The sequence below is a fragment of the Chenopodium album genome, chromosome 5 (genome assembly GCF_948465745.1).
Source record: "Chenopodium album chromosome 5, dcCheAlbu1.1, whole genome shotgun sequence".
Classification (NCBI taxonomy): Eukaryota; Viridiplantae; Streptophyta; class Magnoliopsida; order Caryophyllales; family Amaranthaceae; genus Chenopodium; species Chenopodium album.
Window position 1 is genome coordinate 54,310,314 of NC_137838.1, and position 19,669 is coordinate 54,329,982.

General features: G+C 39.4%; 1 protein-coding gene across 1 annotated transcript; it reads right to left on the minus strand.

Annotated features, from left to right (window-relative positions):
* Window positions 1–6,484: 6,484 nt before the first annotated feature.
* Window positions 6,485–16,987, minus strand: LOC145630747 (epoxide hydrolase 3-like). Its single transcript, XM_081682919.1, has 3 exons — window positions 16,394–16,987; window positions 7,828–8,063; window positions 6,485–7,033 (listed from the first exon to the last, which is right to left on the minus strand). The coding sequence occupies exons 1-3, from the start codon at window positions 16,871–16,873 to the stop codon at window positions 6,787–6,789; spliced, it is 963 nt and encodes a 320-aa protein (XP_081539045.1). The 5' UTR covers window positions 16,874–16,987; the 3' UTR covers window positions 6,485–6,786.
* Window positions 16,988–19,669: the final 2,682 nt, after the last annotated feature.

Genomic DNA, 19,669 nt, shown 5'->3' on the forward strand with positions numbered 1-19,669 from the left:
ATTCCCACTTCCTATGAGTGCCAAGCATATTCACCACATGCTTTTAACGTTGGCGCACTTCGAGCGACGCCTACAGAATGTGGTGGAGTCTCGTCAAAGTAATCACCCTCATAGCTGGTAGGAGAGTGATGCATATCCTGACCAAATGCGTTCTCGGCAGCCTGCCACCTTGTTGAATCCCACCCCTCAGCTTTGCACACACAACGATGTGCAGCAACCCATCCTCCAGTATAGCGGTCAACCAGCAACTTGGCATAAAGATCAGATTGCAGAAACCGGCTTACCGCTCAGCGCCTAATACCTGGCTTGTCACGCTGCATTTCCTCCAGCTTACCTTCCAGCGCGACCTTAGCTTCTCTCTCATCTTTCAAATTTCGCTCAAGGTTGGTTATCTTGTTTTGCAAGTTCTCTTGGTTCAGAAGCTTCTTCTTTAGGTCGCAATGGTCAGACACCTGCTTTTGCGGAAGCTTCATGTCAGCCTTAAGCTTGTGGCGCTCTCTAATAACGGCCTTGCATGCATCATCAGCCTTCTTCAGTTTTGTTTCGTCTTGGTCAGCGCAGCGCTGGTACTACTGCTACATATGCACCACTTCAAAAACATAATTAACGGTCTAAAAATCGAAGGATATGCAGTGAGTCATAACGGTACAGGCACACAAATATTTATGGTAACGAACTAAACGAACCACACGAATAAGAGTAGTAATCATGGTGATAATAAAAATAAAATATATAATAAATAATAAAAAGGATCGTTGTTGTCTTACACGGAGCATGTTGTTCTTCATTTGGCCGCAAGGGGCAGCAACGCGGTTGACGGGCCTGTCGGCTGGCGTCGCCAGGTCTTTCAGCATTCTCCAACCCATGCTTCCGCCGGTACTAGGGTCGTCGCAGGTAATGGATTCACCCGGGTTAACATTGATTCGGGGATACCATGGCTCCCCAGCAGCACCGGAAGGAACAGTGAAGGCCTCGTCAACCTCTTTAGGAATCTTAATCTAAGGAATCTCTATAAAATCACTGGTTAGTGCCGTGACGAAAGCATTTTTGCTGGAGGAGGTAGAACGCGCCGAGATGACAGTTTGCCTCTCTTTGCCAAGAGGTTTCTCGATGTTTGAAACCTTATCAGTTCTGACTTCGTTGTCGGCCCCTACATCACTTGGGTTTCGCAGGGAGACAGTCAGCTTTCTTTGAGAGGGAGGCTCGGTCTCGTCCTCTAGGTTGACAACACATTCCGACCAAATTTGTTGCTCTTCCTACCGGAGGTTGGCTGAATCGGCATCCCGCTTTTTCAGTTTTTTAGACTGGTCTCGTTAAGAGAGCTCAGTCGTCCTCTTTGAGGCATTGCTACCACCCCTTTTGTTAGGAAGTGTTCGGGGTTTGACCACGCGTTCGGTAGGGGCCATATCTTGATGTCTTGGCCTTTATCTCTTAGATGCTCTGGTGGCGAAAACTGGCAGGGTGTCATAAGACTTTCTCGGCCTGTCGGGGCACTGTTGCATCACTTTCCCGTCAGGATACAACCCTAGTCGGTTGTAGTCGAGCTTGTCAATACCTGGTGACAAGTTTACCCGGTAAAGAACATCAATACGGTAAGATTAAAAACCAACAGGTAAACAAAAATACACAAGCCGAGGAAAATAAATGTCGAGTATGAATCGAAAAGACAGTAAAGGTAAATATAAAATATATTTATAGAATTTATAAAAAAATTTCATACCAAATTCATCGGTATGGCAGAGACCGATAGACAGAGGGGCGTTGCCCAGTATATAATTACAATGGGGCATTCACACCCCTCGGAACAACTTTATTCTTCTTACCGGTACTAACATATGTACAGGTAAACAACTTAAGAGCTTTTCTCTCCAATCTTCCTAACGGCCTGGACTTTATGGTTTCAAACATGCTGTGTGGGGGGTAAAAGGTCCTACGGATGTTAAAATCATCAGGAACACTCAAGAAATAAAACTCCTTCTTCCAATTCTTATAACTGGTTAACTTCGGCCACACGGTGCATTTGCAGGGACCAGTAAACAAGGACCACCATCCCGGCGATTGGCTATCTCTCTTTATCCAGTGTAGTCATCGAAACAAGTTCAAAGTTAAGGAAAAGTCCATAAATATCATCACCCAGACAATGGATACAACGTTTCGAATAGTTGGGGGCGTTAACTATGCAATCGATACATTCCAGGCCTTGAATATTTTTTTAATATAATGATGCAGAGGAAACGTAAACCGAATTGAAAATGCTTAGCGTAGACGACAATATGGCCGAGAGGACAGTCGAGCGCTGTTTGACCTTGATTTGGTAATCGGAGCTCATAACCATCAGGTAAACGTTAGAAGCGTTTACCATGTTGGCAGTACTCCTTTTCGGCAGCTGTCTGCAACCATTTTGGGTCAACAACAATACCACCCACCTCGTAGCTTCTTGGGATTTCCAGGGGTTGCAGATATTTGGGATCATCCTGTTCGGAGTCATACCCCTCATCGAGTCTTTCTTCCTCCACGATCTGAGAAGCAAGATTGAAGTCGGCTCGAATTTCCTCGTTGGTCTCATCATCCTCCTCTTCGTCATCCTCTTCCTCTCCCTCACCAAGTCCCTCTACTTCTTCTTCACTGCCTTCGTTACCGAAACTTTCACCCCCACTTGCATCATGTCGTTCAAGACTATCCTCAACTAAATGAATATCCTCTTCCCTAATATTAGAAGCCTCACGCTCTTGGTCAACGTCTGATTCTTCACCAGAGCGTCTACTACTCTCACCAACCTCAGGTTGGTAAATGGTGCGTTTTGTTCTCGGCATCCTAGTACTTTTCAGACCTATCCTGTCAATATTAGTACTATATTGACTAAATAAATCCGAATTTGACCTTAAATGATAGCGAACGCTAATAGGCTCAATGTCAGCAATTTCCGTGTCCTCTGGGATATTAGGATTGGTAGGACGCAAAGCCTTCTCGGCGTCAGCCAGAAACTTATGTCGATAATATGCTTCTCGTTCTTGGACTGAGGACAAGGGTGCAAAAGGGTCAGCCTCATCGGCTTTACCCATGTTCGAATGCATTCCAGAACCAGACATTTACATATAATGCAATAAATTGAGAAATCTACCTAAGCACAAGCCAGTGAGAAATCGAAAAGAAAGTTAGGGTTTTTTACCTCTTTTAATTTGGTTTCAATTCCTGAAGACGAAAGACCGAAGTTAAAGTCCCCTTTGATTTACAGAAACACTGATCTTCAAAGTACTACACCAACCTTCGAGAATTCGACTCCTGAATAGCAGAAATATTTGAAATGCAAGCGAAATCCGAAGTAGAAATTTTTCGAAATTTTTTTGAGATGGTGAAATGGGTTAAATGTATAGTATCACTATTTATACTGTCCAAGTGAAGCGGTTGATGTGACATTTACTGAATACAATCCAACGGATGCAATAAAACACCTTTTCAAAACACCCACTTTAGATGGAAGACACGTGCCCCACTATTTTGTGATTTTTTCTCGCCAAATCCTGCAAATATCTTTTAAACGAAGGTTGAAAACGCATTAACTACCATTTTCGGCAATATTTTTCAATCTCGTTTAAATATTTTTCAATTGAGCAAAGCCTATCGGCGCTTTACTCACTTGGGGGGCAAATCGGAGATTTTTTCACTCTCGTTTATATATTTTTCAATTGAGCAAAGCCTATCGACGCTTTACTCATTTGGGGGGCAAATCGGAGATTTTTTTAATCTCGTTTAAATATTTTTCAATTGAGCAAAGCCTATCGGAGCTTTAATCACTTGGGGGGCAAATCGGAGCTTTTTTCACTCTCGTTTAAATATTTTTCAATTGAGCAAAGCCTATCGGCGTTTTACTCACTTGGGGGGCAAATCGGAGATTTTTTCAATCTCGTTTAAATATTTTTCAATTGAGCAAAGCCTATCGGCGCTTTACTCACTTGGGAGGCAAATCGTAGATATTTTCGATCCTGCTTCCGTCGTACCAGTCACAAGTGAGCACGTCAGTTTTACACAGGTCCTCACTTGGGGGGCTAGTTGTACGGGATAGCCGGTAGCATCTGCTGATTAGCTAATAAAAGAGCACTGTGCAGCTTGTCCCTTGTTAATTATCATACCTACTGTCACCTCTATCGGTATTCCTCTCCGCCACGTGGAGAGCTGCTTCACACCACATAGCATGTCTCTCCGCCACGTGGAGAGCTGCTTTAGACCACGTAGGCACCTACTGCCTATAAGGTCGGTTTGCCAACTATTAGTATAGGTGGCACTAGCTTTGTTGTCTTTCTATAAATACCTAAGCAAATTCCAATTTAAAAGGTATAATCTCTCTCTCTCTCTCTCTCTCTAAAACATTTTCTCTCTCTTATTTCTCTTTCTTCTCATCAAAGTACTAACTTTAGCATCGGAGCGGTTATTCCCGAATAACCCCCAGGTTAGCTAATCTGTATTGTCTGTGCAGGTGCGCAATTGGACGGTAAATCATTACCTGCCCTCAGATATTAACGGAAGCGGAATTCACCCGGAACAATAAATTTTATTTTATTTTATTTTTTTCAAAAGGAGCGACTAGATTAATTCATAACAGAATAAAGTTAATGTTAGTACAGTAAATAGTCATAACACTAGTTATGTATTACATCACCAAGCATGTAACACAATAAAGTAGAGCTGATCACACTGAGCCCGGCCCGCTAGCCCGTCTCGATTTTGGACGGGTTTTAGGCAGAATTTTCCGGCCCGAAATCGGGTCGGGCCTGGCTCGGCCTGATTTCTAAAAAAGTTTGGACGGGTTTGAGAAATGGATTTCTTGTATTTTTAGTTGATTTTTTTGCCTGGCCCGAAATTGGCCCGACTAGTTTTGGCACACATTTTCCGGCCCAAAGCTTGGCCCGGTTCGAGAAACGGGCGACTTTTTTTTACCTCGGCCCAGGCTGAACCTGGCCCGGCCCGCCCATTAATCACCTCTAAAATAAAGTTCTTGAGCAACTGCACATCTGGGCTTGATGCTCCCTGAGCTAATTAGAGTCCTTGTGGCTACTTTGGCCTGAGCATCTGCTACTTTGAGATTGTCTCTTGGAGCGTGAACCAATCTGCATCCCTCGAAGTCGTAGTGTATACAATGTCTATTCCCTACCTTTTATTAACAGTGTTTGGATAATTATATCATATCCTTAAAAATGTCTAATTACTTATTTGCCAATATAATTGTAAATTGAAAAAAAAAAAAAAAAAAAAAACAAATTTTAAGAATAGTGTTCAAATATCTATACCCCTAAAAATATGTGTTTAGATAATTTCCAACATTAATCCTCCCAATAAAAAAAGTTATGAGATAAGACTAAATTAAAAATTTTCCCTAGATATGGCTAGCTATGGCGTGCACATCATGCGTTTTAGCAACCTTAGTACATGAAGGTTATTATTCCCTTCTTTTTTTTTTTTTATTACAGCACTTTTTATATTTGGTATTTTTACAAGAATAGTAGAGGTGATCAATGGGCGGGCCGGGCCGAGGTAAAAAAAAGTTGCCCATTTCTTGGGCCAGGCCTGGTCGGGCCAAGCTCCGGGCCAGAAAACGTGTGCCCAAACCCGCCTAAACTAGTCGGGCCATACGGGCTTTTCGGGCTAATTTCGGGCCGGGCTAAAAAATCAACTAAAAATGCAAAAAATCCCTTTCCCAAACCCGTCCACACTTTTTTATAAATCAGGTCGAAAAATTCTGCCCAAAATCGGGTCGGGCTCAGTGTGATCAGCTCTAAAGAATATATATAATGCAATACTTTTTTTTTTACTGGAAATACTATTTTAGAATTCCTCGTTTTCTTTTAAAAGAAATACTTTGACTTTTACACTATTTATATATTCCACTATAACTAACTTTGATAATTGATAATTGAGGAAAAATATAATCAAGTGTAATCTTGTTAGATTCATCTTGGTTTATATTAATATCAAAAAATAAGATGTATTAGTAATATTATAATAATGCATTGACAAATGTGTTATGAAAATATCAATTTTATTGTATAAAACCGCTATCATCGTTAGCAGTTCTTCTAATTAAGGAAGTGGATAGAAGATTATAAGCCAATAAGTGTGATATATTTAAATTAGAAGAACCGGTAATTGCGGTTTTATTGTATAGAACCACAATTGGTGGTAAATTTTGTCAATTAATTTGTTCATTAACTTAAGCCCTATTCTCTTCACCTTAAAAAAATTAATATGAAGTAAAAATAATTTCAGTTTAGTAAAAATAATTTCAGTTCAATAAAAATAAGTTTAGTTCAATAAAATTAATTTCAGTTCAGTAAAAATAAGTTCAGTTCAGTAAAATTCAGTTTTCTTAAAGAAGAATTATAATAGAAAATCAGTAAAAATAGTTTCAGTTCAGCAAAAATAATTTTAGTTCAGTAAAATTAATTTAAGTTCAATAAAAATAATTTAAGTTCAGCAAAAATAATTTCAATTCAGTAAAAATAATTTCATTTCATCAAAATTAAGGTGAATAGAACGGGGCCTTAGTATAATATTTTCATCAAAATATGTCTCAAAATACTATGGTTCAAGTAAATAACGGATAAAATACAAGACCAAAGTAGTAACTTTCTTTCTAATAGAATTTTCTTCAATTATTGGAAGGCAGCATATGAGACTAGAGACCTACACTCCTAGAGTTGTAGCCCTTTATTAAGCACACAATTGTTCTTTGAAAACCAAAAGACATGAACACGCAACACAAAAAATAGAAGCCATTACAAAGGCAAAGCCTTAAAATTTGTCAATGAAGTCAGAAATATGCTTGGTAATGACATCAGGCTGTTCTTCTTGAAGAAAATGACCAACTCCTTGAAGAACAACCACATCCTCTAAAAGTGGCACATCCCTTTTCATTCCACCTTTGTGAATATAATCCTTCACTCCTGGTGCATTATATGTCAGATCCAAATCTCCCACTATGAACTTCACTGGTACTTTCACTTGTGCTCTTGTCCATGGTGCTGTTATTTCCCAATTTCTGCAACAGATTAAAAATTAATTGTTAATCATCATTGATTACACCTTTTAATCTGTTATTGTGATTAAATATTAGACAATTACATTTCTACTCATTCTTAGTTGTCGTATTTCTACTCATTACATATAATTTTTGCTAATTACTATATTTTTTGCTAATTACTATATTTTTTTTACTAAATTGAAACTACTTTTGTATTTATGCTGAACTATTTACAAATTCTCTATTATATTGCTTGTTTAAATTTACTGATTTTTACTAAACTGAAATTTTATATTAACTAAATTGAACTTGTTTTTTATAAACAAAACTTTCTTTTTTCTTGAACTGAAGCAAAAATAATGTTGAAATCCAATATAGCCCACTTATGAGTGTCCCACATTAGAAAAAGAGGAGAGGTGGTTCCACTTTATAAAGTAGAAAAGTTACTCCTACTATTGCCAATTGGTTTTAGTATGAAAACACCTAAGCCTAGTTTGTGGACCAAAATCTTCTCCTCCTTGTCCGGGTTGCCCAGACCAATTTTATATTGTTTCGAAATTTAACAAACAGGAGTAGAGGAAGGAGCCGATTTATTTTTAGTTAATATTATTTTTAAGGGTGACGTGAAGAAGGCCTAAAAAGTGTAAAGTCATTATCATAAATACTGACACAAATCAGATTTTCTTAGTTGAACATAAATTGAAAAGTATATATATGTTATTGAAATTACGCCCTGGCAAACTTAAAATGAAAAGCAATGGAACTAATACGATATCTGGAAAAATATGAGACAAGAAGATGAGAAGTCATACAGACTTAGGGCGCGATAATAGTTAAGTCCTCCAGTGAAACCAGTTTGCGAGAATTTATCACAGTAATAAGCGGCATCAGCATCAGACAACCAGTTGGGGAAAGGGGGAACCTCACTTAAGGCCGACTGTCCTTTAGGCAACATGAATGGAGCAGGGTTTCGATAAGCAAACACCTTCTTCAGTAGCTTGTCTGCACCACCAGTTTCCATTATTTCACCCTCTATTTCTCCAGGTACCTACACAAATAATAGGTACATCTATAAATATTACCAAAATAGCAACCGATGATGTCATTTTTTCTCAAAGCTGTATACATGTCACTATCTCATGAAAAAATTTTCCGCTCAAATGTTAAACCCATCTATCTATATATCTAAACTATATTATAGTTCTTTTTGGAGGGAATTTTCTCTCCTAAACTCTATTTTTTCCGTTTAGATTTTTGCAAAATTATTTATGTGTCTAGAAACTTTATATTTTAATTAACTATTATTATGAACGACTTTTAGAGAACATTTTTTCTGAGACTTCTATATTTAATTTTAATTACCCTCATTAAAAACAGAGCAAGGCTCGGATATTATCTGGTTGTACATTATATGAGAGACCAACTTAACATGATCTGTTTTAAGTTTAAAACAACTGAAAATTCTACCATAATTTTAAAATTGGGCGGCTATTATTTAATGAATTTTGAATTATTTTTAAATATTAAAAAATTTAAAATTTATTTTTTTATTTTAGGAAATTCATTTTAAAATTTTGAAAATTAATTATTTTAATTTTTGAATTTTTTCCAAATTAATTTATGAAATTCAACTTTATTTATTGATAAAATTATAAATCAAAATGAATTAAACTTTTAGGAAATAATTAAAAAAAATTGACACCAATAATTGAATTGATTTTTAATTAGCAAAAGCTATCGAACGCCCGGGGCGTTCGATAAGCTAGCTAAAAGTAGAAAGATTAAATTAAAATGAACATTAATTACACCAATCGACGCGTGATATTTTATGCTTTTCCAAATTTATACTTCCTCCGTCCTCGAAAGAACGACCCATTTGGGTTGATTACGCGGGTATTAAGAAAGTTAAATAAAAAGAAGTAAAAATATATTGTAAAGATGAATTTACATGGGGTTAGTAAAAAAATAGAGAGAAAAGTAATAAAATTACATGGAAAATCAAATTTTTATATGGGAAAGCTAATTTTGCACAAATATTGTTGTAAATTGGTGGGTGGTTTAATGCAAATGGATCATTCTTTTTGGGACTAAAATTAGGCCAAATGGGTCGTTCTTTCGGGGACGGAGATAGTACCACTTTTGGTAGTATTTTAATGCTTATCCAACAATCTGGAGGCGTTCGTTAGCAAGATCCAATTTAATTAATATTAATACTCCAAATTTAAAATATTTAAAAATTAAAAAAAAAAAAACATCATTAAACCTGAACCGAAATTTTTAAAAATTATGGTTTGGAAGAATCATCCGTGAACAAGTCGTTTAATTTCCACGAAAATTACTCCATATACATTCCAATTTCCAAAGTAAGAGTCACATTCACATAAAATCATTATCGTAGTTTTTACTTTATGATAATGTGTAAAACAAATCATGAAACTCCAATAGCCTTTTCTAATACGATTATTTTCATTTTAGTTCAATTGAGTTCAACTCTAATAAGTTCAGTTCAGTTCATTTCAATTCAATTCAGCTCTAATAAGTTCACTTCAGTTCAATTCAATTTAGCTCTAATAAGTTCACTTTAGTTCATTTCAGCTCCTAATTTCCTTCTCTTATAAAATATTCATTTGAGTTCAATTCAGTTCAATTCAGCTCTAATAAGTTCAGTTAAATTCAGCTCTAATAATTTCAGTTCAGTTCAGTCAATGAGAACATATCCTAATTATCAACTACCAAAACACTAATGGGTGATGGCCTTGTTGGGTCTCCTAAAGTCCTAATGTTAAGAAAATATTAAGTTAATCAAAAGTGTTAACACATGGTTATAAATCAACAAGCTGATGTTATAAACTATCAATTGAAATTATTAATAGAGAAATGCATGTACATCTGAACAATTTCACGAAATAATGATTTTGGACTTCTAATCATAAAATGATTATTTGAAAACCAATAGATTAATTCTCAAATATAAATTTGATACGTTTGGAATCAAATCAAAAGCTTTTATTCACATAAATGAAAATTGATTTTATGCAGCTCAAGTATCATGATTAAAGTTATTACATTTAGAATAAAATCAACTACATTTGGAATCAAATAAAATGTTTCTAATAAGTGTAATAGCATAAAACCAAGTGTGTCAAAACTCAAAACTAATAAAATTATATATTGATCATGTGATGCTCATGAGTCATGATCATAAACCAACAAATATCTGAACTTTAATTCAAAAATAAAATAATAAAAAAAAACATTTTTTTTTTTGAATGAAAAAAAAAAAAAAACATTTTAATTGGTCAACCAGACTCTCCCCACGTTTTATTATTATTATTTAAAGACTCGTTTTATTTATTATACATAGGAATCTTTTCTTAGTTTTAATCGTTTCTGTTTCTGGAAAACAGAGTTGCTCCTGGGAGTCTTAAGGTATTCCTGGGAGTTACGGTAATAATGTCAAGATGTCTTTAAGGCGAAGTCCTAGTAATGTCCGAATTCCCTCCGCTATGCCTTGCTGTCCGAGAGCTAGGCCTGCAAAAGAGAGAGAAGGTTAACTACCCCGGGGGTGTGACCCGGGAAAGCCCCTCCGATGCTTAAGTCAGCGATCGTACTTTAGAGAGAGAAAGTAGAGAGAGAAAGTAGAGAGAGAATTAGAGAATTAGGAAAAAGTTACCATTGCTAATGATTGGAGAGCTATTTATAGATGTACTTTCTGGTGGCAGAAGTTGTACTTTGCTGGATTAATTAGGGGTAAATCCGTACTTGGTGCTGACTAATGATGGGCTGGATAACGGAGGGGTATTTTCGTAATTCCAGGTCAATGGGCTTAGGACAATGGACTTAGCCCAAACATTTAGCCCCACGCGTGATGTGGGAACGAGATCTCATGAAGTTCGGATATCATGCGGAATAAAAATAAGAAAGACTGTCTGATATACCGGAGAGAATCCCGAGGTATACCCGAGGGCTAAAACGAGCCCCAAGCATGTTCGAGGGCTAAAACGAGCCCCAAGCGACTTGCAAGGGTGAAAACCAGCCCCAAGCAATGCCTTAGAGATATCTTAGCTACTGAAGCTAAGTTATTGTCAGATAGTCTAAGGAGTAGGTATGATGATAGATGACGGCTTGTAGGTGAATGAGAGCATAATGGATCCTGACAATTTTCTATTTAAGAGGTAAGCCTTACGTTTAGCTGAGAGCATGACCTGATGCGTTGTTCGGGTTTAATTGCCGGAATTTTCGGGGTAGAAAAGTTATGCCCAGCCGAATTCAAGACTTTCATTGTGGCCTTTTCGAATTTTCCGAGGGAGTTCAAGCTGAAACTTGGGGTTTTGCTTGAGGATTTTCTGAATTTTTGTTTTTAATTTTTGAATTGGGCTTGGGTGAAAGTTCGAATGAATTGTCTATCCCAGTACCTCGAATTTTTTGGGGTTTATGTATGATTTCGGGTTGAGGCCGAGAGAGGGATGCGAGGGAGAGGTAGCTCCCTCGGCTGGGCTGAAGGTCGGCGAGAGAATTTGAGGGATGCCGAGGGAGTGAGGGAAGTGCCGAGGGAGTGAGGGGAAAGGCGAGGGAGAAAAATGCGAGTGAAGAGAGAGGGAGTGATGCGGAGGGAGTTGGAGAGTGCGAGGCCGAGGGAGTTGGATGCTTTTCTCGGGGTAGATGCCGAGGGAGTTGGAGTAGCGAGGCCGAGGGAGTGGCCAGCCGTTGGTGCATGCTGAAGAGGAGATGCCGAGGGAGTTGATTTAGGTCCTGGGAGGTGAGAGTAAGGTGTGCTACCCCGGGGTGGGGGAGCCATACCCCGGGGTGAAGGATCTTTGAAAATGAGTGAAAAGAGGGCATGCTCTCCGGGGTGTTGGTGCTTTACCCCGGGGTGAGGGAGCCATACCCCGGGGTGAGGGAGCCATACCCCGGGGTGAAGGAACATTGAGAATGAGTGAAAAGAGGGCATGCTCTCCGGGGTGTTGGTGCTTTACCCCGGGGTGAGGGAGCCATACCCCGGGGTGAGGGAGCCATCCCCCGGGGTGAAGGAACATTGAGAATGAGTGAAAAGGGGGCATGTTCTCCGGGGTGTTAAGGTAGTTTGAGAAATAAAATCAAGTGATTTAATTATACCCCCGGGCGAAATTACTTTGAGAAATAAACCAAGTGACTTATACCCCCAGGCGAGAGTACTTTGAGAAATAAATCCGAGAGCTTTATACCCCGGGCCGAGGCACTTTGAGAATAACCCAAGAAGCTTTATAGCTCTAATCAGATGTACTTGAAAAAATCAACAAAGTGACTTATACTCCCAGGCGGAGGTAATTTGAGAAATAAACCAAGTGACTTATACCCCCAGGCGAGAGTACTTTGAGAAATAAATCCGAGAGCTTTATACCCCGGGCCGAGGCACTTTGAGAATAACCCAAGAAGCTTTATACCCCGGGCGGAGGGAGGCTGAGAGAGTGATTGAATAGGCCGAGCGGAGGGAGGCCAAGTTGAGAGAGTGATAGAATAGGCCAAGTTGAGAAGGTGATAGAATAGGCCAAGCTGAGAAGGTGATTTAATAGGCCAAGCGGAAGGAGTAAAGAGAATACTCTATGCTGAGAGATGCTGATGGGCTTGACTTGTCATGTTGAGGCCTCCTCTAGGCCGAGGGCCTGGCTTCAAGCACCAAGAGCTTGCTCGAGCTGGGTCTATTAGCCAAGAGTTCGGCATGCATTATCTTTGCTAAAAATTACCCAAGGTTGAAGGGTGATATAGATAAGCCAAGAGCTAAGCTTTAGATAGCGACGCTGAGAGCCTGGGTATGCCTTGTTTTGAGTTTGTCACAAACCCAAGAAAATTATTTTTCTCCTAATTGAACCTTGATGATTATCTCTAACTTTTAAATTTTGTTGATGTTGTAGAGGCTAGTCCCCGGGGTGCGCTTGACTTGTATTGAAGAGATCTTTCGGCCGAAGTAAGCCTCCTAAATAAAATAGATGAGAGGTATGCTATTCCAATCATAGGGATAGGTTGGGGGCTAAACGAGACCCTTGTTATAGATGTATGAGAAGTAGTTCATCCCAACTTTTGGGATAGGCTGAGGAGAAGTATGTTATCCCAAATCTTGAGATAAGTTGAGGGCTAAACGAGTCCCTTGTTATATATGTATGATAGCTAGGCTATCCCAACTTTTAGGATAGGCCTAGGAGAAGTACATTATCCCAAATCTTAACATAAGTTGAGGGCTAAACGAGCCCCTTGTTATATATGTATGAGAGGTAGGCTATCCCAACTTTTAGGATAGGCCGAGGGCTAAACGAGCCCCAAGTTATAAATATATGAGGGGTACGCTATCCCAACTTTTGGGATAGGCCGAGGGCTAAACGAGCCTTTTGTTATTTTAACGATTCGCCAGGACACTATCTCAAACATTGAGTATAGGCTAGCATCTTGCCCCAAACATTGGAACAAACTTGTTATTGATAACGTTAGTTAGCGACCCAGGGTGTCTTGCACGAAGGAAGGACCGGTGCTTTTTGAGAAGATAATGAATTCCCGAGATTTTAGAGCTTTAGGCAGCTATGTAGATAACCATCCCGGAAAATGAAAATGATGCACTGTTAAAAGAAATTTCTTCTAGTATAAGTTCTTATTGCCCCTAGGGCATCATTGTCATTTGAGAAGTTGCTTAGATGCAACAACGTCTTAAGTCCGCATTCCAAGCATACCGGTTGCAGACTCCACCTTGTAGATGTTCATGATAGATGGGGAAGGATAGCTTAGGACCTTGCAATTTGGAACTTGTGAGTGGAAGACCCTCAAGTGAATGACCTCCTTGATCTTGTAAAGTTCATGTTGAAGAGGGGTGCTTTCATCTTAGTATGGCCCTCAACTAGGCATGTCAAGGGATTGGTATAAGCATATCCCTCGCCTAGGCATGCCGAGGAGATAATAAAAGCATATCCCTCGGCTAGGAGTGCCGAGGAAATGAAAAAAGCATAGCCCTCGGGTAGGCATACCGAGGCGGTCGATAGAAGCATAACCCCGGGCTAGGCATGTCGAGGAGATGATATAAGCATGGTCGAGATGATAAAGGCATAGCCCTCGACTAGGCATGCCGAGGCGGTTGATAGAAGCATGGTCCTCGGCTAGGCATGATGAGAATATGATAGAAGCTTGCAAAGGAGAAGATAGAAGCATAGCTCTCGGCTAGACATGCCGAGGAGATGGTAGACGCTTAACTCTCGGTTAGGCATGCCGAGACGGTTGACAAAAGCATAGCCCCTGGCTAGGCATGTCGAGGGGGTTGATAGAAGCATGGTCCTCGTCTAGGGATGATGAGAATATGATAGAAGCTTGCCAAGGAGAAGATAGAAGCATAGCTCTCAGCTAGGCATGTTGAGGTGTTGATAGAGGCATAATCCTCGGCTAGGCACGTCAAGGGGTTGATAGAGGCATTGCCCTCGACTAGGCATGCCGAGGGGGTAGCCTGGCAGGCCGAGGGGGTATCCTGGCAGGCCGAGAGGGTATCCTGGCAGGCCGAGGGGGTAGTCAGGCAGGCCGGCCGAGGGGGTATTCTGGCAGGCCGAGAGGGTAGCCTGGCAGGCCGAGGGGGTAGTCAAGCAGGCCGAGGGGGTATCCTGGCAGGCCGAGGGGGTATCCTGACAGGCCGAGGGGGTAGCCAGGCACGCTGAGGGGGTATCCTGGCAGGCCGAGGGGGTATCCTGACAGGCCGAGGGGGTAGCCAGGCACGCTGAGGGGGTATCCTGGCAGGCCGAGGGGTAAGCCAGGCAGGCCGAGGGGGTATCCTTGGCAAGCCGAGGGGAATGCTTGACTCTTGTCGCTGAGGCCAGGAGGAGGCTTGATGGAGCTGGGATACGTGAGGCTGGGGGTTAAGCCGTGGAGCGTTCCCCATCCTACGTTGCCCCCCGCCCGGGTTGATAAGTGCCCCTTGGCTTTCCTCAAGGTTTTTGTTGATGTGGGCTGCCAACTGATCCAAGTCTCGGCGGGTGACCACCTGAGGGCTATTCACCTCCCCAACGGGGTCGCTGCGAGCATGGGGCATCTCCTCGACTATATGAGCATGCCTAGACAAGAGAATCGGAGATTATCTAATAGCATCTTGATATGTACTGCGGGGACGCCTAGTGTTCACCATGACTTTTTGTTACTTATCCCCACAGACGGCGCCACCTGTTTCTGGAAAACAGAGTTGCTCCTGGGAGTCTTAAGGTATTCCTGGGAGTTACGGTAATAATGTCAAGATGTCTTTAAGGCGAAGTCCTAGTAATGTCCGAATTCCCTCCGCTATGCCTTGCTGTCCGAGAGCTAGGCCTGCAAAAGAGAGAGAAGGTTAACTACCCCGGGGGTGTGACCCGGGAAAGCCCCTCCGATGCTTAAGTCAGCGATCGTACTTTAGAGAGAGAAAGTAGAGAGAGAAAGTAGAGAGAGAATTAGAGAATTAGGAAAAAGTTACCATTGCTAATGATTGGAGAGCTATTTATAGATGTACTTTCTGGTGGCAGAAGTTGTACTTTGCTGGATTAATTAGGGGTAAATCCGTACTTGGTGCTGACTAATGATGGGCTGGATAACGGAGGGGTATTTTCGTAATTCCAGGTCAATGGGCTTAGGACAATGGACTTAGCCCAAACAGTTTCCAATGTTTGTGTTCATACCACCGCGCTATACAACCAACTGGCTTTGAGCTTGTTTATGGTTGCCCTCGTAACAGAGCGAAATCGACTTGTACATTGTTTTTTTCTAGGCTCATGTGAATTGGACATACCCTGTCAAACACTCAATAGTTTCATGATTTCATCGTTTGTATTTGACTATTTGTATCTCTTTTGGGTCTAGCAATGTTATTGAAAGGGTACGTGTCTACAAAGCATAACTTGGACTAGTGGTTAAGTTTGCATCTCACAACCAAGCGATTGTAGTATCAAATCTTACTAAAGACACTTTGAAGTGGGAATTCATTTCCTTACCTTCCCTTCTCCCTCCTTTCTCCTACTTATAAAGTGTCTAGTCTGCTAATCCAAATCAGGAAGACCTGTGAGAAGTTTCAATCCAATAGAGTCCTTCTTTTTACCAACCAAAAAAAAAAAAAATTGTTATTTGAAAGGGTACCAAGCTAAGCTTCGTCTAATAAAATCTTAACCTTAGGATGAAAGTAACTCAAAGTTGAATCCTTATAATTATAAATCACTTCAAAACACAATAATAGACTAAAATCTAAACTAACAAGCAATAGACTAAAAACAGTATTCCAAACCTTATAATGAAATTACTACAAAAACATAAAATTGTTCAAACCAATTTAAAATTCTCCACAAAATTGAATGAAAGATACCCAATTACAAAGCAATATAATGTGAAACAGAGTAAAAAACAGAGAATCCAAACCTGAAAACGGCAAATATAGTAATCATCACCATAACCAGCACGAAGCATGTCAAGCGGCTTCATCTTAGGATTCCTGGGAGCAAAAGGCACACTCATATTCACAGCCGCCTTAATACGATCAGGCCGAAAAAGGCACAACCACCACGCAACCACAGCACCCCAATCATGAGAAACAACAAAAACTTTTTCAGCCTTTAGTTCATCAATCAACCCAATTAAGTCCCCAACTAGATGCCCGTAAGTGTAACAACGGGCATCGGTTGGGGCATCCGTGTCGCCGTAGCCCCTCATATCGGGGGCTACGGCTCGGTATCCCATTGCGGATATGCCCTCTATTTGATGCCTCCAAGTGTACCACAGCTCCGGAAAGCCGTGGATAAATAACACTATAGGTGCCTCCTCGTCACCCTTCTCTGCTATGTGCATGTTTATGCCGTTGACATGAATTGTACGGTGTTTGATTCCGGAGATTTCCGCCATTTTTTTGGTTAAGTTTTTTGTTTGGTTTGGTTTGTTTGGGTGTTATTGGGAAAAGTGGGATGTTTTATAGATAGTTGATAAGCAGAAGTTGATCATTCTACGCACTATCATCATAGTGCACATACTTTAAAGAACACCTTTATTTTATGGTATGATGTGAACAATTTTTGAAAGGTAAGCACTTCTCACACAGGGTAATATGATGTGAACAATTAAAGATACTTTAATATTTTTAGTTCATGTTTGTTAATGCATAATCTTAACATTATAGATCTAATTAAATATAAGTATAAGATTTTATTTCACTATATTTGTCTAATATATAAGTATAATACAATATTTCAATAACAAAAATTCTTAAATAAAATGTACTTTTATCAATTAATAAGTAAGATAGATAAAAGTTACACTAAAAATAAAATGGACTTTTATCAATTAATAAGTAAGATAGATAAAAGTTACACTAAAAAAATTTATACAATTACCTGAAATTGACAGTCTTTCAAAAAAATTAACCAAACTTCAACTTATACAAAGACAATAATGGTAATCAAATGACTACATAAATCATGTTCTCTTTTGTTTCATTTGGTACTGGCGTACCGTGATAGATGATGCTGGGGCAACTCGTTTAATTCGTGATGCTTGGAGTCAATGTGGAGGGAAGTATAAAGCAAAAAGAAAATTTTGCTTTACTTACGGAGTACTAACATTTTTCATTTTATTTTGCTCCATTATATAATTCACTATATAATACTCCCTATCATATATGTCAATACTAAATTTTGATAAAAAAATAGCTTTAAATTTATAAAAATCGAATATTAATAATCTTGTCATAGAAACGGTTCCAACAAATACCGATAAGACTATGTTTTTTTTTTATGTATTATTCACAAACAATTGGTTTTCGAATGTCATGTTGGAAAGTGGAAACAGGCGGAGTGGTGGACATTTGATGTGTATGGTGAGGAGAAGATGTTTCAGATTAGGATAGGGTGTTGTTCCTTGCTTCTCTGTGTTTTTATCTAATGGGTTATAGATTTAAATTGGATTAGTTCATCAATGAATGGAGCTATAGAAATTAGGATCTTGCTAACAAACGTCCCGGACGTAACTAATTAATGTATTACTTAAATAGTATTAGTTTCGAAATGTATGACACAATCACGCATCGATCGGTTTAATTAATGTTAATTTTACTTAAATATTTTCATAGTTACTTCTCTTATCTAACGCCCTCGGTGCGCTCATTAGCTTTTGCCTAGTAAGTACAGTATAAATTGTAGCTTTTGTAGGACTTTTCTAGCATGATGAAAGGGAACTTGGAATTTTATCTACTGGAGCTCTCAGTGAGGATAATAACCTTCCATTTACGAATACTGGAGTACTTATTTGTGATGATGTTAGTCTTTCTTACAATTATGTAGGTAATACATTCGATATGTTCTTAGGGAATAGGGTGGCCGCAAAATTTGTTTTTGGAAATTTTGAATTTTGCTACCTGTGAAACACATGCATTTCACTTTTGCTACCTGGAATTTTTTTATTTTTTTTTATTTTATACTACCTATCAAATGCCATTTTTAAAAACATTGCTACCAGTTAACGAAATCAGTTAGTATTTCCGTTAGTGAGATCCAGCCACCTTCACTATCACCTTCCAGCTACCACTCCCTCCTTAGCCACCCTAACTACCTCCCCGTCATCCACCAAAAAAAAAAAAAAAAAAAAAAAAATAATTAAAAACCTAGCCTCCTCTTGATTCTCTCTCTTTTGAATCTCCTCCTTCTCTTTCTCTTTCTCTATCATCTCTGCCTCCCTCCTTTCTCTGGTCTCTCTCATCTCCGCCTCCCTCCTCCCTCCTTTCTCTGGTCTCTTTCATCTCCGCCTCCCTCCTCCCTCCTCTTTCTCTCTAATCTCTGCCTCTCTCCTCCCTTCTCATTCTCTCTCCTCGATTTTGGAAGTCCAGGCGCCACCCACCCCGAGGGCCGCTTTTGATTGGATTCGACCACGGCTTTTGAGAAGATGGTTGGTGTCAACAAGCAACCCTTCTGCCGTCTTCCAAGTTTATCCAAGATGACTTTTATTACCCCTACAGGGTAAAAAGACAGTGCGACCATTCTCAAACAATTCCTTCTGGAGATCTCCGTCGTCCTTATGAATTCCCCATTTCACAAGAAGTAGAGAGGTTTGATGTTTATTGGAGTGCTAGGCGTTTATGGGAAGTTATTACCCAAAAGGTTACTCCTTCTTTGTCCAAGGATTTAAAGCATTGGTTACTGAATAAGCCTAAAAAAGTAAAGTAGAAAGATCAAAGTAGAACCAATTTGAAGAATCGTCAGGGAGACAATATAGCTCCAGTCAAGGAACGCTTAGGTGAAAGAGTTGAGTTCAAAACACCTATGTTGCCTTAGAAGAAAGAGACTACTAAAGACAAAGAAAAAAGGAAAGATGACTCTACAGAAAAGAAGATTTGGGTGGAGAAGAAACATGGCGTGCTAGCTAAAGGAGAAACTATTTACTCCAAAATTGAATGTAGATCCTCTAAATGATTCCTACTAGCTAAAGTAATGGACGATGAAGAAGACGCTGACAAGAATTGGAAGAGAGCAAAGAAGGAGAAAAAATATTGAAGCATTGCTTAACTTTCAATAAATTTACTTTTGTAAGTCAATTTAATTTTTTAAGCTTTTATTTAAATTCCATCAATAATGTAATTTTACTTTATTAAATCAACATTTACATTATTCTCTTTATTAAATCAATGAAAACACTTAATAATTTTTCTGGAAA